We start from the raw sequence: 15,251 nt of genomic DNA on the forward strand, positions 1-15,251 counted from the left end.
ACTGCTGCCTGGACAAGCACATTTTCCAGCAGATCCCCCTGAATCTACAAGGCATGGCACTCTCCCTTCATCATTCCTAGGCTTCCTTTCTGCCTTTCTGTTTTGTTTTAACCTTGAAAGTCCTATAAAGATCTGGTGTGGAAACACTCAGAATTGGTTCCTCATTGAAATGACCTTGGCATTCTGGGTTGAGCTTGTTTGGTAACACATCTCTCAAAAAGGATTTTAGATCAAGGTCCCAGCGTTCAAGCAAAAAGGCGCAACTCAGCATGGTACACTGGTGCATACCTGTCATCCCAGGGACTCCGGAGGCCGAGCCAGGAGGGCTACAAGTTCAAGGCCAACCTCAGTAACTTAGGGAGACCTTTAGTAAAAAGGGCTGGGGATACAGCTCAGTGGTAGTGTGCCCCTGGGTTCAGCAGTACCCAGTGGAGGGGAGGAGGAACAGCACTATTCAGAATGAACTTGGGCAAACTTGAACTCTTTCCCGCTTATAACTGCAGAAGAATCCACAGTGACCAGCGACATAAGGCACAGAAACCCTATCCCCCAGTAGAAGTTATTGCCTTTGGGGCTGGGACACGTCTCTCAGATTTCAAACTCTGACTCTGGCTCCTTCTCCCCCTCTCATATGAAAACTGCAAGCCACTTCTTGAGAGCTTCCCCCCTCTGCAGTCTGTTATTACAAGCCACCCCCTCGCTTTTCCAAACCACTCTGCCCAGTGGAGGTTTCGATACCAGATGGGCTATAGGAAATCCTTCCGTCAGCTTGTGAGAACTGCAGCGTGGGGAAACCCAGCAGCCTTTCCCTCATCTGTGGTGCTGGCCGGGAAGAACCTGGCAGCCATATGCTGCTTTGTACTCCCAACAAACTGCTCATCTCCCGGCTCATTGAGTCATTTGGGCAGGAAGTCACATGGCTTAGTAAATGAATCTCCTTAATGGGGGTTACAAACGATAACGAATTCCAAGTGTTGGGGACCTGGGGCTCTCCAAGCCAGCCATGTACTGGAGTAATTCAGAGAGATTTTGTATTTCTGCACTTTTGGAAATGTGGGAAGAAACCTTGTACACGTCTATCTTTGTATTTGTAGACATTGCCCACCGGCCTTAACATCTCATAATGTTTAATTGTTCTTGTTGCTGGGAGCCAGTCTGAAGGTGAAGGTGTTGTTCTCTGAAAGGAAGTTTAGTGGCCTAGTTGCTTTTCTTGTGACTCCCGAGAAGGAGGTCAGGAGGGCCCAGGTCTCAGAAATGCCTTAGTTTCTTTAGTTCCTTCTTCTTGGCGTCTAATGCTGGTTGCACTTGGAATACAGCCTCTTTCCCATGTTCACACTCCATCCTCAGCAGTATCCCACTGTGGCCTTCACCACCAGGGTCATAAAGCTGACAGCCTCCAAGCCTCATGAAGCACTGCTTCATTTTCTACCTCCTTGAGTCTGCCTGCATGGTTCAGGCAACCCCTGTATTTTAGGGGGTTGTAGTTAGAACTAGGGACTGAATCTTAATGGAGTTTTAGTTTTGTGTGTGTGTGTGTGTGTGTGTCTTTGTGTACTGGGGATTGAACCCAGGGGTACTTTACCACTGAACTACATCCCTATCCCTTTTTATTTTTAATTTTGAGACAGGGTCTCACTAAATATCTCAGGCTGGCCTTAAACTTGAAATTCTCCTGCCTCAGCCTCCCAAGTCACTGGGAATGGTATGCCACCATGCTCAGCCTAGCTCCTATTTTGAGAAAGAAGGATCCTTGGACTGGATGCCAGCCCAGAAAGAATCTGCCTCTCTGGGATGAACTCAGGGCCACGTTGGAAGGATTGTAGTTTTGTCCTGTTTGTGCTTTTGCCCCTCTCAAAGCCGGAGCTGGGGAAGGAGACTCCTCAGCGTTCCCCTTCCTTTCCTTACCCTCTGACAGTAAGTCTCTCGTAGAATAGTTTGTTTTTCTTTGGGTGGATTATGCTGACCCCCACCCCCTTCCAAGGTACCAATGGCACCATAGTCAAATGCTGTGTCCTCAGTGCTCTTGCAGCCAGCAGCACTCATTGCCCTAGCACGGGCTCCCTGATCTAAAGTGTGCAAAGGCACTGTGGTGCCCACTGTGTGCCAGGGACAGGTCTAAACACTACCTTTGTATCAATAAGTCTCCAATAATCTAGGAGGTAGGGACCATGGTACCAGATGCAGCTGAAGAGTGTGAGGCTTGGGGAGGGTAAGGCATTTGCCCAAAATGTCAGAGCCCAGGATTCCGACCAGAGCCATCGCCCATGGCCTGTGCTCTCACCCCTGCCCTGTACTTCCTGCCTCCATACAGTGGAGGATTGGGGGCTGCCAGAACACAGTGATCCTCTTGAAGCAAGGCCTTAGGGGACAGTGGTGGTTTTGTGTTAAATCCGGGAGGCATAGTGTGCAGCCCTTTATCCTGGGAGTCATCAGGGCATCTGTGAGTACTTTGGAGGGACCCATGAAGATGGAAGCTTGTATGAACCAGTGAGGTGTGGGGAAGGCTGGCAGCTGCGGAGGTTAGACATCCCCCTTGGACAAGGGTACTAAAGTAGCCTATCAGATCTCTGTCTCTTGCACTAGCAGCAAAATGATTTCTGTTGTAAAAGAGTACCTTGCAAGCACAGCGAGGCCTTAAGAAGTCCCTACACACCAGGCTGAGGTGAGCAGGGTTGTCTTCTGGTATCTCTGTCTAGACGAGTTCCACTTGGACACAAGGCCCCAGAGGTCATTTCCCTTGGAAATGGGAATGTGTAGCTGGACAAGGGGCCTAAATAAAGATGATATGGGACATCATATTTTTCCACTTATGGCCAAGGAGAAATGGAGATATTTTCTTGAGGGATCATCGTCTTCCTGTTTTGTTTTCTTCTTCTTTTTTTTTCTTTCCTTTCTTTTTGCAGTGCTGGGGATTGAACCCAGGGCCCCTTGCATGCTAGGCAAGCACTCTACCACAGAGCTACACTCCCAGCCCCATATCATCGTTATTTCTGGCATTTATCAAACACTTATTGTGTACCAAACAGTACTCTAAATGTTGCACATTCACCCAGTTAGTTCTCACACTGACCGTGTGAGGTAGTGCTGTTATCCTCATTTTACTCGTGAGGAAACTGAGGCCCTGAGAGGTGATGTAACTGGCTTCAGGTCACCCAGCTGGTATACAGTACAGTCAGGATTTGAGCCCAGGCCGTTGGGCTCCAGAACCACATTCCTGACCACTTGACAGCAGCACACTGCTGTCCAGCAGAGCACCGACTAACTGTTTGGCTGAAGGAGGACCAAACTCTGTGCTGAGCTGTTGGTCCTGGCGGCTGCCCCTGTTTAGAATGCAGGTGGTCATATAGTTGGAAACGGGCAGAGTGTTGGTTCAGCATGCAGAGCCCTTCCTGGCACAGTCACCACACTAGAATGGAGCCAGTCTCCCTTCCTGCCCTCTTTGTTTGCCTCTTCTGGCAGTTGGCAGCTCTGCCTTATATTGTGCCTATGTGTGTATAGTTGTAGCTCTATATTTTTATTTGCTCTGGTAAAATAGACAAAACAAAATTGATCTTTTTAACCATCTTCCACTTATAAACTCTGTGGGTCCTGCAGGCAGGCACGGTGTTTCACCACCCACATACCTGAACCTTCCCTGCCTCCACGCAGCACTTTGATTAGAGTATATTAAGTAAATCACAATTTAATAAAGCCCTATTGGATTGCACAGCTTATCCAAGTCAACTGTAAATCAGTTAGAAAACTCACTGTGACTTAAAGGAATGAAGAATAAATGTTTAATGTCTCATCTACCCAGTCTTTTCTTTTTAATACAGTAGCAGAGAGGACCCAGAAGAAGGGCTTGTGGCATGTTTAATGCCTGATGTCTGCAGGAAGCAGAGTAGACATGTTATATTGTAAACCTCACAGTCTTGTGACCCTTAGGGGCATAGGTCTGAACGAGCTATAAAAATCCGGTGTCATCATTGCAAATCCATTAGGAACTCTTTGAATTCTCATAGGCTGGTAGTGGTTCTGACTGGCTGGGCCCAGCCCACCTGCATCTTTTTCTTGGCCTCACATGGTTTGTTTTGTGACAACTCTGGGCAAAGGAAAGATGGGAAAGTGAGTAGCACACAGAGGTCAAAGGCATCATCAGATTAAAAGAGAAGAACAACTGTATTGAATCATTTATTCTGCAATTTAAAGAACGTTCTGGCCCAGCATGGTGGCACACACCTGTGATTTCAGCAACTTGGGAGACCGAAGCAGCAGGATCACAAGTTGAAGGCCTGTCTCAGCAGATTAGCAAGACCCTGTCTCAAAAAATAAAAAGGAGGATTGGGGCTGTAGCTCAGTGGTAGAGCACTTACCTGGCATGTGTGAGGCACTGGGTTCAATCCTTAGCACCACATAAAAATAAAGGCATTCTGTCCATCTACAACTACAAAAAAATTTTTAAATAAAAATTAAATAAAAAAAAGAACTGGGAGTGTATGAAGCTCAGTGGTTGTGAGCCTCTGGGTCCAGTTCCCAGAGACGGAGGCAGCCGTCAAGTTCCCAGTACTGCTAAAAACTGGAGAGGAAGGTGGGAAGTGGGGGAAAGAGGGAATTAAAGAAATAAATAAATTCTGGGCCCCTAAGGAACTAGGAGGAGACTTGGTAGTGAAGAAGCCATTTAGAAAACTGAACGTGATTGCTTAGTCAGTCTAACTGACCCAGGACAATGTTCCCTCCCACCCTCCCTCCTTTCCTTCTATTCTTTCCTTCCTCTATTCATTCACCCATCACTTGTTGAATGCATAACATGCCGAGCACTGTGCTGGGCCAACTGCTCTACCAGGCTGTGAAAATGACAATAATAGGCCAAATCACACACTTGGAATCATGCCTCAAGAGCAAAGGGGTCAAAAATTGGGTCTGAACTCGAGATATGAGGATAAACTCCTATGGGAGCATTTAGTAGATGGTGCTGGGATAGCAGTAACAATAGTAATAATTGCTGGTAATAATAGCGACTAACACATATGTCATATTGTACCTAGTCTGTGTCAGGCCTTATTCTTAAACATTTAATATAACTCATCTAATCTTCACAATGGCCCAGTGAGGTGTAGGTTCCGTTACCCCCATTTTACAGATGGAGGAACCAAGAGAGAAGTAAGGTAGCTTGCTTAAAATCAACTACTAAGTGTCTGGAGCCGACTTAGGCCCAGGCAGTCTTAGCTTATGCTAAGTAACCCTCAGGGTATATATTCCCTTGACACTGGTGGGTGGGGACAAGTGGAATTTTTTTCTCTCAGACTGTATTTACAATAGGATTTGGTCTTGTTTGGTTAGGAAAGATGGGGACACTTCTCTGGATCTGTTTTTTATGCTGCTCATAGAAAAGGTGGTCTTGATTGTGGTCAGCACAGGGTGAAAGGGCCAGGAGCAAAGTGCCTGAGAAGGTTCAGCTGACCTGGGCGAAGAGTTTGCTGATTAATCTTCCATCTGTGTTAGCTTTGGCTTCACCCCACAGATTTGCAGCAGCTGCTGAGAAGTAAAAGCTTAGCCCCTCGGTCAAGTGCAAGATGCAATCTGTAGCTTGAGAGGCGGGTCCTGTGTTGCCGTGTGAGCTGGGACTTCTCAGAAATCACCAGGTTGTATTTCCCTGTGGTATCTGCGGGTGCTGACTGATCCCTCCAGGGTTTCAGTTTAGCTGGTTTTTCTCATTTGCATTTTTACAGTTTACCAGTTCCCAATCCTGTCCCTTGTGATATTCGCTTGATTGTTTTCTGGGTCACTATAAAAGCATTTCTGGCTAGTGCTCCTAGGATGATAGTTCCAACCACAGCCTTGGATCCAGAGCCAGCCGTCAAGCCCGGGAACAGGAACTTTCAAGTAACTGGATAGCTCATTCTGTCATCCTTTTTGATTTCTGCCAAGTTGAGCTCATATTGTCTCCTCTTTGTTTCTTTCCTATTTCATCTTTGTTGCCTTGCTTCTGAATTTATCGAACTCCTGAGGAATACTTACATTTCTGGGTGTTGGGTTTTGCTGCGGCATATTATGTTGGAGTCACTTGACATTTGGGTAGCGATGGAAGAAGAGGGTTGAAGATGTCATCAAAATGAACTTTGAGTGGATTTTTTTTTCCCCCAGAACAGTCTCTGAAGAGAGCTCAAATATTGGATGTAAAAGTCACTTGGGCTCTCCCAATTGCAGCAGTGACAGTCAGTGTAACTTTTTAAGTGCTCAAGTCGCCACTGACCTTTATTTATTTATTTATTTTTTTAATGTTTATTTTTTAGTTCTCGGCAGACACAACATCTTTGTTGGTATATGGTGCTGAGGATCGAACCCGGGCCGCACGCATGCCAGGCCAGCGCGCTACCGCTTGAGCCACATCCCCAGCCCCCACTGACCTTTAAAAAAAAAAATCTCTTGACACACAGTGGAATGTGAGCTCTTGCCCCCAATCCAATCTCCTGGTTCAAAGACAGCAGGGCAAGGAGGCGCCTGACTCAGCTCCTTCTTCCTCCCACGCTCCTTTGCACCAGACTGGACTGTATTTCACACTTCGTCATCCAAGCCAGAGTTGAGGAAACCAAGTAGGAATTCCTTTCAGAATCAGATGCAGTGCCAGGGATCCCTTAAGTAGTGTGAAAAGCAAAATCCACAGAGGTAATTAAAAAAAAGTTTTTTTTTCAGCCCGGCTTGGTGGCACGTGCCTATCGGGTCTCAGCTACTCAGGGGGCTGTGGCAGGAATTCCCTAGAGCCCCAGAAGTTCATGATCAGCCTGAGAAACATAGTGAGAACCTGTCTCAAAAGTAAATACAAGAATAAATTAAATCAGAAATCTAGACATGAGAGTGGGGGGGGGCATGTAAAGAAAGGAGGAGACTGGCAAACCAATCACATAAACAAGCCATAATCGCTCTATGTTGTAGACAGTTCTTGTGGCAAAATATCATTTGCTGTAGAAGGAAATCCCCATTCTCTGAGTAGTTTCATTTACAGCCTAGTAACTATACAGTTGATTGATTAACTGTAAAATAAAGTTGACAGGGAAACATTTTTTGAAGAGGATGCTGACAAGACAAGGGGGTAATAAGCATAAATCAGATTCCAGTATTAATGATTCGTCCCCTGTGTGGCAGTGCTTTTCCGAGTGTCTCTAACACACTTCACCTCCTTCCAGTCTCATATTCATCTTGCAGTGTGGGCATGACTGTGCTCACAGCAAGACCTGACCTGCCCAGAGCCTGTTCCCATGTCCTCTGCTGACATTTAATAAGGTGCAGGGCCAGGATGTCAGCCCAGCCTCTCCGAAGCCAGTTTCTTTTTCTACATTACCGTATTTTCTCCCTGGGAAGCACTTGTAAGAGGATGAAGCACTGACGATTAAATGCTCTAAGAAAATGGCTGGCAGTGTAGCTCAGTGATGGGGCTTTTGCCTACTGTTTGCATTGCATGCAGAAGGCCCTGGGTTCTAGTCCTCAGTGCTGTAAAACACAATAAAAACAAAATGAAGGAAAAACAAAACCAAAAATCAACCCCCCAAACCAAAAGCAAACTTGAACTTATTTCTTGGGAATGCTTTTTAAAAAAGTGCAGTTAGCCTTCAGCCCTGAGTGGTTTGGGGGTGCTCACCTTGAAGACAAAGGTGGGTTAGATTCCTTAGGCTTTAATCAGTGCTGAAGGAGTCGAAGACCCCAGCAGCAGCAGGATAATGGGCTTTTATCATCTGCTGTTCATAACTCCATTATCCTACATAGTAAGATAAGTTATAAATGCTGATTCTATTGGAGATTTTTTTTTTAATTTTGTATCCAGGACAATGTCTTTTTTTTAAGATATTTATTTTTTAGTTGTAGTTGGACACAATTTATTTTTATTTTCTTTTTATGTAGTGCTAAGGATTGAACCCAGGGCCCTATATGCGCTAGGCAAGCGCTCTATCGCTGAGCCACAATCCCAGCCCCTGGGACAATGTCTTTTTAAAAAATTAATTAATTTTAATTTTTAAAAATGTGTTTTGGTAAGTTATACATGACAGTTGAATGCACTTTGATGCATTATATATAATGGAGTATAAATAATTTCTTATTCTTCTGGTTATACACAATGTGGACAATCCCACCAGTTATATAGTTATATATGTACATAGGGTAACAATGTCTGATTCATTCTCCTATCCTTCCTACCCCCATACCTGCTCCCCTTCCCTCCCTCCTCCCTACCTAAAGTACCTCTAGTCTTCCCTAACCTCCCTGCCCATTGTGAATTAGCATCCACATATCAGAGAAAACATTCAGCCTTTGGTTTTTTGGGACTGATTTATTTCACTTAGCATGATATTCTCCAGCTCCATCAATTTACCTGTAAATGCCATTATTTCACTCTTCTTTAAGGCTGAGTAATATTCCATTGTGTATATACACCACAGTTTCTTTATCCATTCATTTGTTGAAGGGCACCTAGGTTGGTTCCATAGTTTAGCTATTGTGAGTTGAGCTGCTATACATTGATGTGGCTGCGTCACTGTAATATGATGATTTTAAGTCCTTTGGGTATAAACCAAGAAGTGAGATAGCTGGTCAAATGGTGATTTCATTCCAAGTTTTATGAGGAATTCTGTTGGAGGAGATTTTAATGGCAGGAATAAAGATGAATCAATAATGTAGTTCTCCCCATGGAGATAAGGTCAAGATCTGCACTGAAATAAACCCTTAAGACAAGGGAATCTTTATCTGGGGCCCATAGACCTCCCATGATCAGGCAGGTTCTGCTAACAGACTTTAAGGGATTCATGAGCTCTGTGAAATTACACACAGACTTTTTTGGTATGTGTATTTTCCCTGGTGAAAAGATCCTTAGCTTTTATCCTCAAGTGACCCAAAAAGGTTATCTTCAGAGGCTTTTTGGGAACATTTGAGGTATCAAGCACATGAAGACACAAAGAATTCATTTCTTATATTCTTTAAAAAAAATTTTTTTTGTATTTGTAGACGGCCAGCATGCCTTTATTTTATTTATTTTTGTGTGCGGTGCTAAGGATCAAACCTAGTGCCTCACACATGCTAGGCAAGTGTTCTGTCACTGAGCCCCAGCCCCAGCCCCAGCACAATGATTCATTTCTTTAAACTCAGACTTTGATTATTTTCGGGCAGCATGAGGGAACCCTCAGCACAGGCCCGATGACTTTTCAAGCCTAAGAATCAGATCCTGATTCAGGTATCAAGATCAATAAGGTTGGAATGAGTATTCCTGAACCTTCCACACTATTTTAGAACCAAGTAGTCTTGATGCCACAGCCTGAGAAAGATGGTCCATGCCCATCCACAGATAGATACAGCTCACTGATGAATGACACTAGTTCCTAAATAGATCACGATCGTATAAAATTAGACCATGATGGGCTAGTCTATAAAAAGATTGACTTTTCAGTGTCAGGCGAGTTTAGAAGCAATTGTTATTTTTTACTCTAAACCAGTGGCCCTTTACTTGGAAACAAAGATCCAATGATGACCGTGTAAAATACAAGCCAAGACCTGCTGTCTTCCTGAGTCCCCATGAGAAAGAAGGGGGATGGGATCCCTAGGGAAAGTGAGGGCCACAGAAGTTATAAATTCTTAGATCCTCAAGGTGGATTCTGAGAGCAGTGATATATCTGTGGTGGTTTGCAGCAAGGCAGAGAAAGATGTTAAAATTCTTTTTTTCTACATGAAGAACCCAGAGTAATTTGAGTTCCTCATTATCTAGCTTCTGTTGGGGTGGGGCATCTCTACTGAGCGTCAGAGAGGCTGGGCTGCCCAGGAAGCAAAGACTCACCACCAATTCTTTTTTTGGTAGTTCTTGTTATTATTTTTGTTGGTTAGTTTGTTTTTTGGTGCTGAGGATGGGGCCCACGACCTCCTCATGCATCCTAAGCACATGATCTACCACTGACCTATATCCAGTCCTATTTCTTTAAGGCTCACAGGCTGCAGTTTACTTTAGGGAACAGTCTGGTTAACCCAAAAAGAGTCTCGTTTTAAGGTGCCATTTGCTTGGGGGAACCCCTATGCCCAGAAAAGATATGATCCTAACGGTCCTTAACAGTATACACAGGACCAACACCAAAGAGGATTTCTTCTAAGAAGGCAAGGATACTTTAACCTTAGAAGAGCTGCTAATGAAAAATACTACAACAGGTTAAAATAAGCCAGCTGTGGTGGTACACGCCTGTATACCTGATGACTCTGGAGGCTGAGGCAGGAGGATTGCAAATTCAAGGCTAGTCTCAGCAACTTAGACATCATCGTTGTCATCATCATGATCATCATCATAATATAGTCACACAATCCTGATTCAAGTTTTGGTCAAAAAATTATAGAAGAATATTTTCTTAACATGTTAAAGAATATCTATCTCAAACCAATGACTAGTATTATATTTGCTGGTGAGATCGTTGAGATATGTGCATTATAGTCAGGTAGGAAGATAAGGATGCTGGCTACTAAACACTGTTCTGGAAGTTCCAGCCATTATAGTTCTTTAAAAAAAGGAAATAAATGGTGTGACCATTGAAAAGAAAAAGTAGAAATGTCTTTACTTAGAAATAGCATGACTTTCTATTCAGATAAAAAACTGCTTTGAAGTCAGAGTATAAATTTTTTAAATGGGCTGTTTCTACAACCCCACCTTCCCATTTATGACCCAGATCACACTGCTTTACCCATTCACGGACTTTGTTCTTGCCATTCTCTTTCTCTTCAATTTTATTTTCTCTCTCTCTCTCTCTCTCCTAGATTATCCCAGTCAACACATGTTATCCTACCTTTAAAATATCCTCTCACCAGGTGTGGCAGTGGATGCCTATAATCCCAGCCTTCAGGAGGCTGAGGCTGAGGCAGGATCAGTCGCAAGTTCAAGGCCAGCCTCAAATTGGAAAACTAGGGCTGGGGTTGTAGCTCAGTGGAGGAACACTTTCCTAGCATGTGTGAGGCACTGAGTTCAAGTCTCAGCACCACATATAAATAAATAAAATAAAGGTCCATTGACAATTTTTTAAAATATTTTTTTAAAAATTGGAAAACTGGGGCTGGGATTATGGCTCAGTGGTAGAGTGCTCACCTCGCAAGTGAGAGATCCTGGGTTTGATCCTCAACACCACATTAAAAAAAAAAATAAAGATATTGTGTCCATGTATAACTAAAAAATTTTAAAAAATAAGAATAAAAATTGGAAAACTATTGTCAGTGATAATTAATGTTGGTGAGGGTATTAGGAAGTAGGCTGTCTCATTGCTACTGGTGGAAATGTAAAATGTTAAACTTTCCTAAATGGTGAATCATGGTCATTTTTTACTTTTGTTTTTGTGTTTTGCTGGCTTTCCCAATTTTTTCCAGAAATTATTTCCCCTGACTCTCTCACACACACACACGCACGCACACACACACACGAATTACTTTTTAAACCAAAAAAACAAAAACAAAAACATCAGTCATTTTAACTTTCCTTCTCTCTCTTTTTCCCCCTTTCTTCTTTCTTTTCTTTTTTCCTCCCTACCTTCCTGGCTGGATACGTGCACAGCAAACTTAAGGAAGCTGATCCCAGGGGCAGGATGCTTGCTTGTTGTCCAATCTCTTCAGAATGTTAGCCCAGGATCAGGTTTCTCCGGAATGATGTAATATCAGTCATTGAAACTGTCTCTGCAGAGGCTGTTTTGTGAACCCACCGGAAATGTGGGGCTGGGAAAAACAGGCAGCTGCAAGCAGGGCCCACCCAGTTTGAGGTGGAGGTCCCACAACCTCTCCTGCTAAGATGTGGGTCTTTATGGACAGGGAAGCCTAATGTTTCTTGGCACGCCTATACCCAGAGGGTAAGACAGAAGGATCACGACATTGAGGCCAGCCTGGGCAACTTAACCGAGACCTCATCTCAAAATTAAACTAAAAAGAATTGGTGGAGGGCTGGGGAGCTCAGTGGTAGAGCACTTGCCTAGCATGTGCGAGGCCCTGGGTTCAGTCACCAGTACCCCGTTGGGGAGGGGGGACAGTCATGGCCACATGTGCCTTTCCCTCTGCTACCTGCAGTTTGCCTTCTGATGCCTGTTATCCTGTGTCACATCCGGGTCCTGTTCCTCCAGTGCCCAAGCAGTTAACCTCCCTGTCTAGAAGGAAGGCTCACAGCTGAGTTGCCGAACCAGTGGGCCCTTGGGCCATCTTTCTTCATTTTTTTCCTCTCTGGTGATGTGTTACCAGCCCAACATTTTTATTTAATGGTCTTGCTTTGGGGGCTTGGCAGTTAAGTTTCAGAATACCCAGGCCCACCTAGAACGGTTCTCACCCATGGCAGTGAGCAAACATGGGCCACACATATCTGGCTTCCCGCCTGGGCTGTTATGTTCAGGTTTTCTCAGCTTCATCCCTCCTAGACCCAGGGCTTCTGACAGTTTGCACAGCCAACGTGAACAGTCTGCCAGCAGCCCCAAGGTTGTTTGGAGTGGCACCTAGAGCTGTGGGTTGGGGCTGGTATGGGATATCACTGCCCTGTGTGTGGTAGGCCAAATGGCACACATCTGTAGCAGCAGGTCTGGTGAGGGGATGAGGGGATGAGGGGCATATTTGAACCACTTGCTCTTGTTGGAAAAGATGTCCCTCTCCCATGGGGCTAAGGGGACACCACAGAATGGGAAAGCAGGGGAGCAATTGGCTGCTGGTGGGTGGAGAAGCTTCGCTTCCTTGCTTAACCACCTGGTGGAGGTCTGATTGTGTCAAACACGTGTCATCCATCTTCATGACCATGCGTTTCAGAGAATGTGCCTGTGGGAGAGCCAGGAGAGGAGAAGCCTGGTCCTCCATCATCCTCTGTCACAGCTTGAGCCTGGGTGGGGTCTGGGTTCTCCTGCTGTGTATCTACCACGTGGGAGCATGGGGATTGTAGTCAGTGTCCCTGCTTTAGCCCAGTTATTTCTTTATTTACACTTTAGTGATTTTCTCACTCATCTCCTGAGGGTCTCAAAAGAACTCTGCAATTAATCTGGCTTGGATTTAACCCTGACCTTTTATTTTTCTTTTTACAGCTTAAACTTTGGAACAAATACCGAATTTCCAACATTCCATCGCTAATATTCCTAGATGCCACCACTGGGAAGGTTGTGTGCAGAAATGGGCTCCTGGTGATCCGCGATGACCCAGAAGGTGAAGCTTCAGCCTGTCTATCCGCACTTATGACTCGACTCCCACTCCTTCCCCTGCCCTAGCCCCCTCCTCCTTGGTATAGAGAATGCTAATAAATATGTGTAAGTGGGTTTACGTGGCTAGAGAACATTGTCTTGATGAAATTATGGTATTTTGTAGGTCATAGTTAAGGTTTTTAAAGGGATAAGAATGTCCCTCTAGGGGACTTTAATTCATGGGCTGAAGGAGTTGGAATCTGGAAAAGAAAGTTCAGCTTTGAAGTCTAAGGAGGCTGTTGAAAAGCAGCAAAAACCAAGATACTGATCTCTTGTGCTATTTCTTTTCTTTTCTTCTCTTCCTTTCTCTTTTTTGCCATCCTGGGGATGTGCTCCACCACTGAGCTTCCTTCCTGGTCATTTCTATTTTTTATTTTGAGACAGGGTCTCGCTAAGTTGCCCATGCTACCTTCTAACTTTTCACCTTCCTGTCTCAGCCTCCCAAGTAACTAGGATAACAGGCCTGCACCACCATACCCGGCTTTCCAGTGCTTCTCTCAGCAGCAGCTGTTACCTTCACAATCAGAGGCAGACTAAAGGGGCCTTTCTCTCTCCCAATTTTTTTTTTTTTTGGTAGATGGACACAATACCTTTATTTTATTTATTTACTTTTATGTGTGGTGCTGAGGATCGAACCCAGTGCCTTGCATGTGCTAAGCGAGCGCTCTACCGCTGAGCCACAACCTCAGCCCCTCTCTCTCTCACAATTTAAAGATAGATTGAGTATCCCTCATCTGAAATGCTTGGGAGCAGAAATGTTTCAGATTTCAGAATTTTTTATATTTTGAAATATTTGCACAGACTTTACCAGTTGAAAATTCTTTTTTTTTTTTTTTTTTAAAGAGACAGTGAGAGAGGGGGGGGAGAGAGAGAGAGAGAGAGAGAGAGAGAGAGAGAGAGAGAGAGAGAGAAAGAGAATTTTTAATATTTATTTTTTTTTTAGTTCTCGGCAGACACAACATCTTTGTTGGTATGTGGTGCTGAGGATCGAACCCGGGCCGCACGCATGCCTGGCGAGCGCGCTACCGCTTGAGCCACATCCCCAGCTCCCAACATTCTTAATCTAACACTCTGAAATACTCTGGAATCTTAAAACTTTTTGAGCACTAAAATGACTCTCCAGGCAAGGTGGTGCATGCCTATAATCCCAGCAGCTCTGGAGGCTGAGGCAGGAGGGTCAAGAGTTCAAAGCCAGCCTCAACAACATAGCAAGGCCCTAAGCAACTTGGTGGGACCATCTCTGAATAAAACACCAAAAAGGGCTGGGGATGTGGCTCAATGGTTAAGCACCCCTGGGTTCAATCCCTAGTACCCCCCCAAAAAAAAAAAAGGACTCAGTTTAAAATTTCAGGTTAGGGATGCTCAACCTTTCTCACCATGGTTTCATTGCTATCTGTGTTGCAGTGAAGATTTAAACACACTTGCACGTACACATATACATGCACACATACACCCCAAAGATTGGAATCAAGAGTTTTTTTGTTTTGTTTTGTTTTTGGTTTTATTTTGGTTAGAAGGGTTGAACCCAGGAGCACTTAGACACTGAGCCACATCCTTGGGGGGGGGGTGGGGCACTAAATTGTTGAGGCTGGCCTTGAATTTGCAATCCTCCTCCCTCAGCCTCCAGAGTCGCTGGGAATATAGGCGTGCACCACCAAGCCTGGCTCCCCAGAGATTTTCATATTATTTTATTTCAGGGTGGGCTTGGCCACCTGCATTTTTTAAAACTGGTCTATACTTCTCCCTCTAGTCCTGGATCCCTCAGGCAATTTTGAGGCAGTGGGCCACAGACCACCCTATAAGAACATATTTTTCTATAGAATTGAGAGCATATTATTTACTCTTCCGCCAGGAGCTTAAGTGTTATTAGAATGTTGACCATCTGGGTTGGGTGGGTTATAATCTTTCCTTTTATTAGACTTAAATTCTCACTTGGTTCCTTTAGCTCCAACCCAGACTAATATAATCAGATTCTCTGGGGATGGGGCCCCGGAGCATTATATTTTTAAATTTCCCAGTAGATTTTAACATGTGGTCAGCATTGAGAATGCCTGAGATGCTAGAATT

The 15,251-nt window shown here is 44.5% G+C and overlaps 1 protein-coding gene and 1 non-coding gene across 4 annotated transcripts in view; one reads left to right on the forward strand and one right to left on the reverse strand.

The window, feature by feature from the left end:
* The window catches only part of Nxn (nucleoredoxin), a 151,039-nt gene that overhangs the window by 111,103 nt on the left and 24,685 nt on the right, over window positions 1-15,251 (forward strand). For all 3 annotated transcript variants that reach the window (XM_078042603.1, XM_078042602.1, XM_078042604.1), the window contains one exon: window positions 13,032-13,149. In XM_078042603.1, coding sequence (XP_077898729.1) covers window positions 13,032-13,149 — 118 coding nt within the window. The remainder of the gene's footprint in view (window positions 1-13,031; window positions 13,150-15,251) is intronic.
* Window positions 2,898-2,969, reverse strand: Trnaa-agc (transfer RNA alanine (anticodon AGC)). Its single transcript has one exon. It is a non-coding gene; the product is annotated as a tRNA-Ala (tRNA).

Source organism: Ictidomys tridecemlineatus, chromosome 3 (assembly GCF_052094955.1).
Source record: "Ictidomys tridecemlineatus isolate mIctTri1 chromosome 3, mIctTri1.hap1, whole genome shotgun sequence".
NCBI classification, from domain to species: Eukaryota; Metazoa; Chordata; class Mammalia; order Rodentia; family Sciuridae; genus Ictidomys; species Ictidomys tridecemlineatus.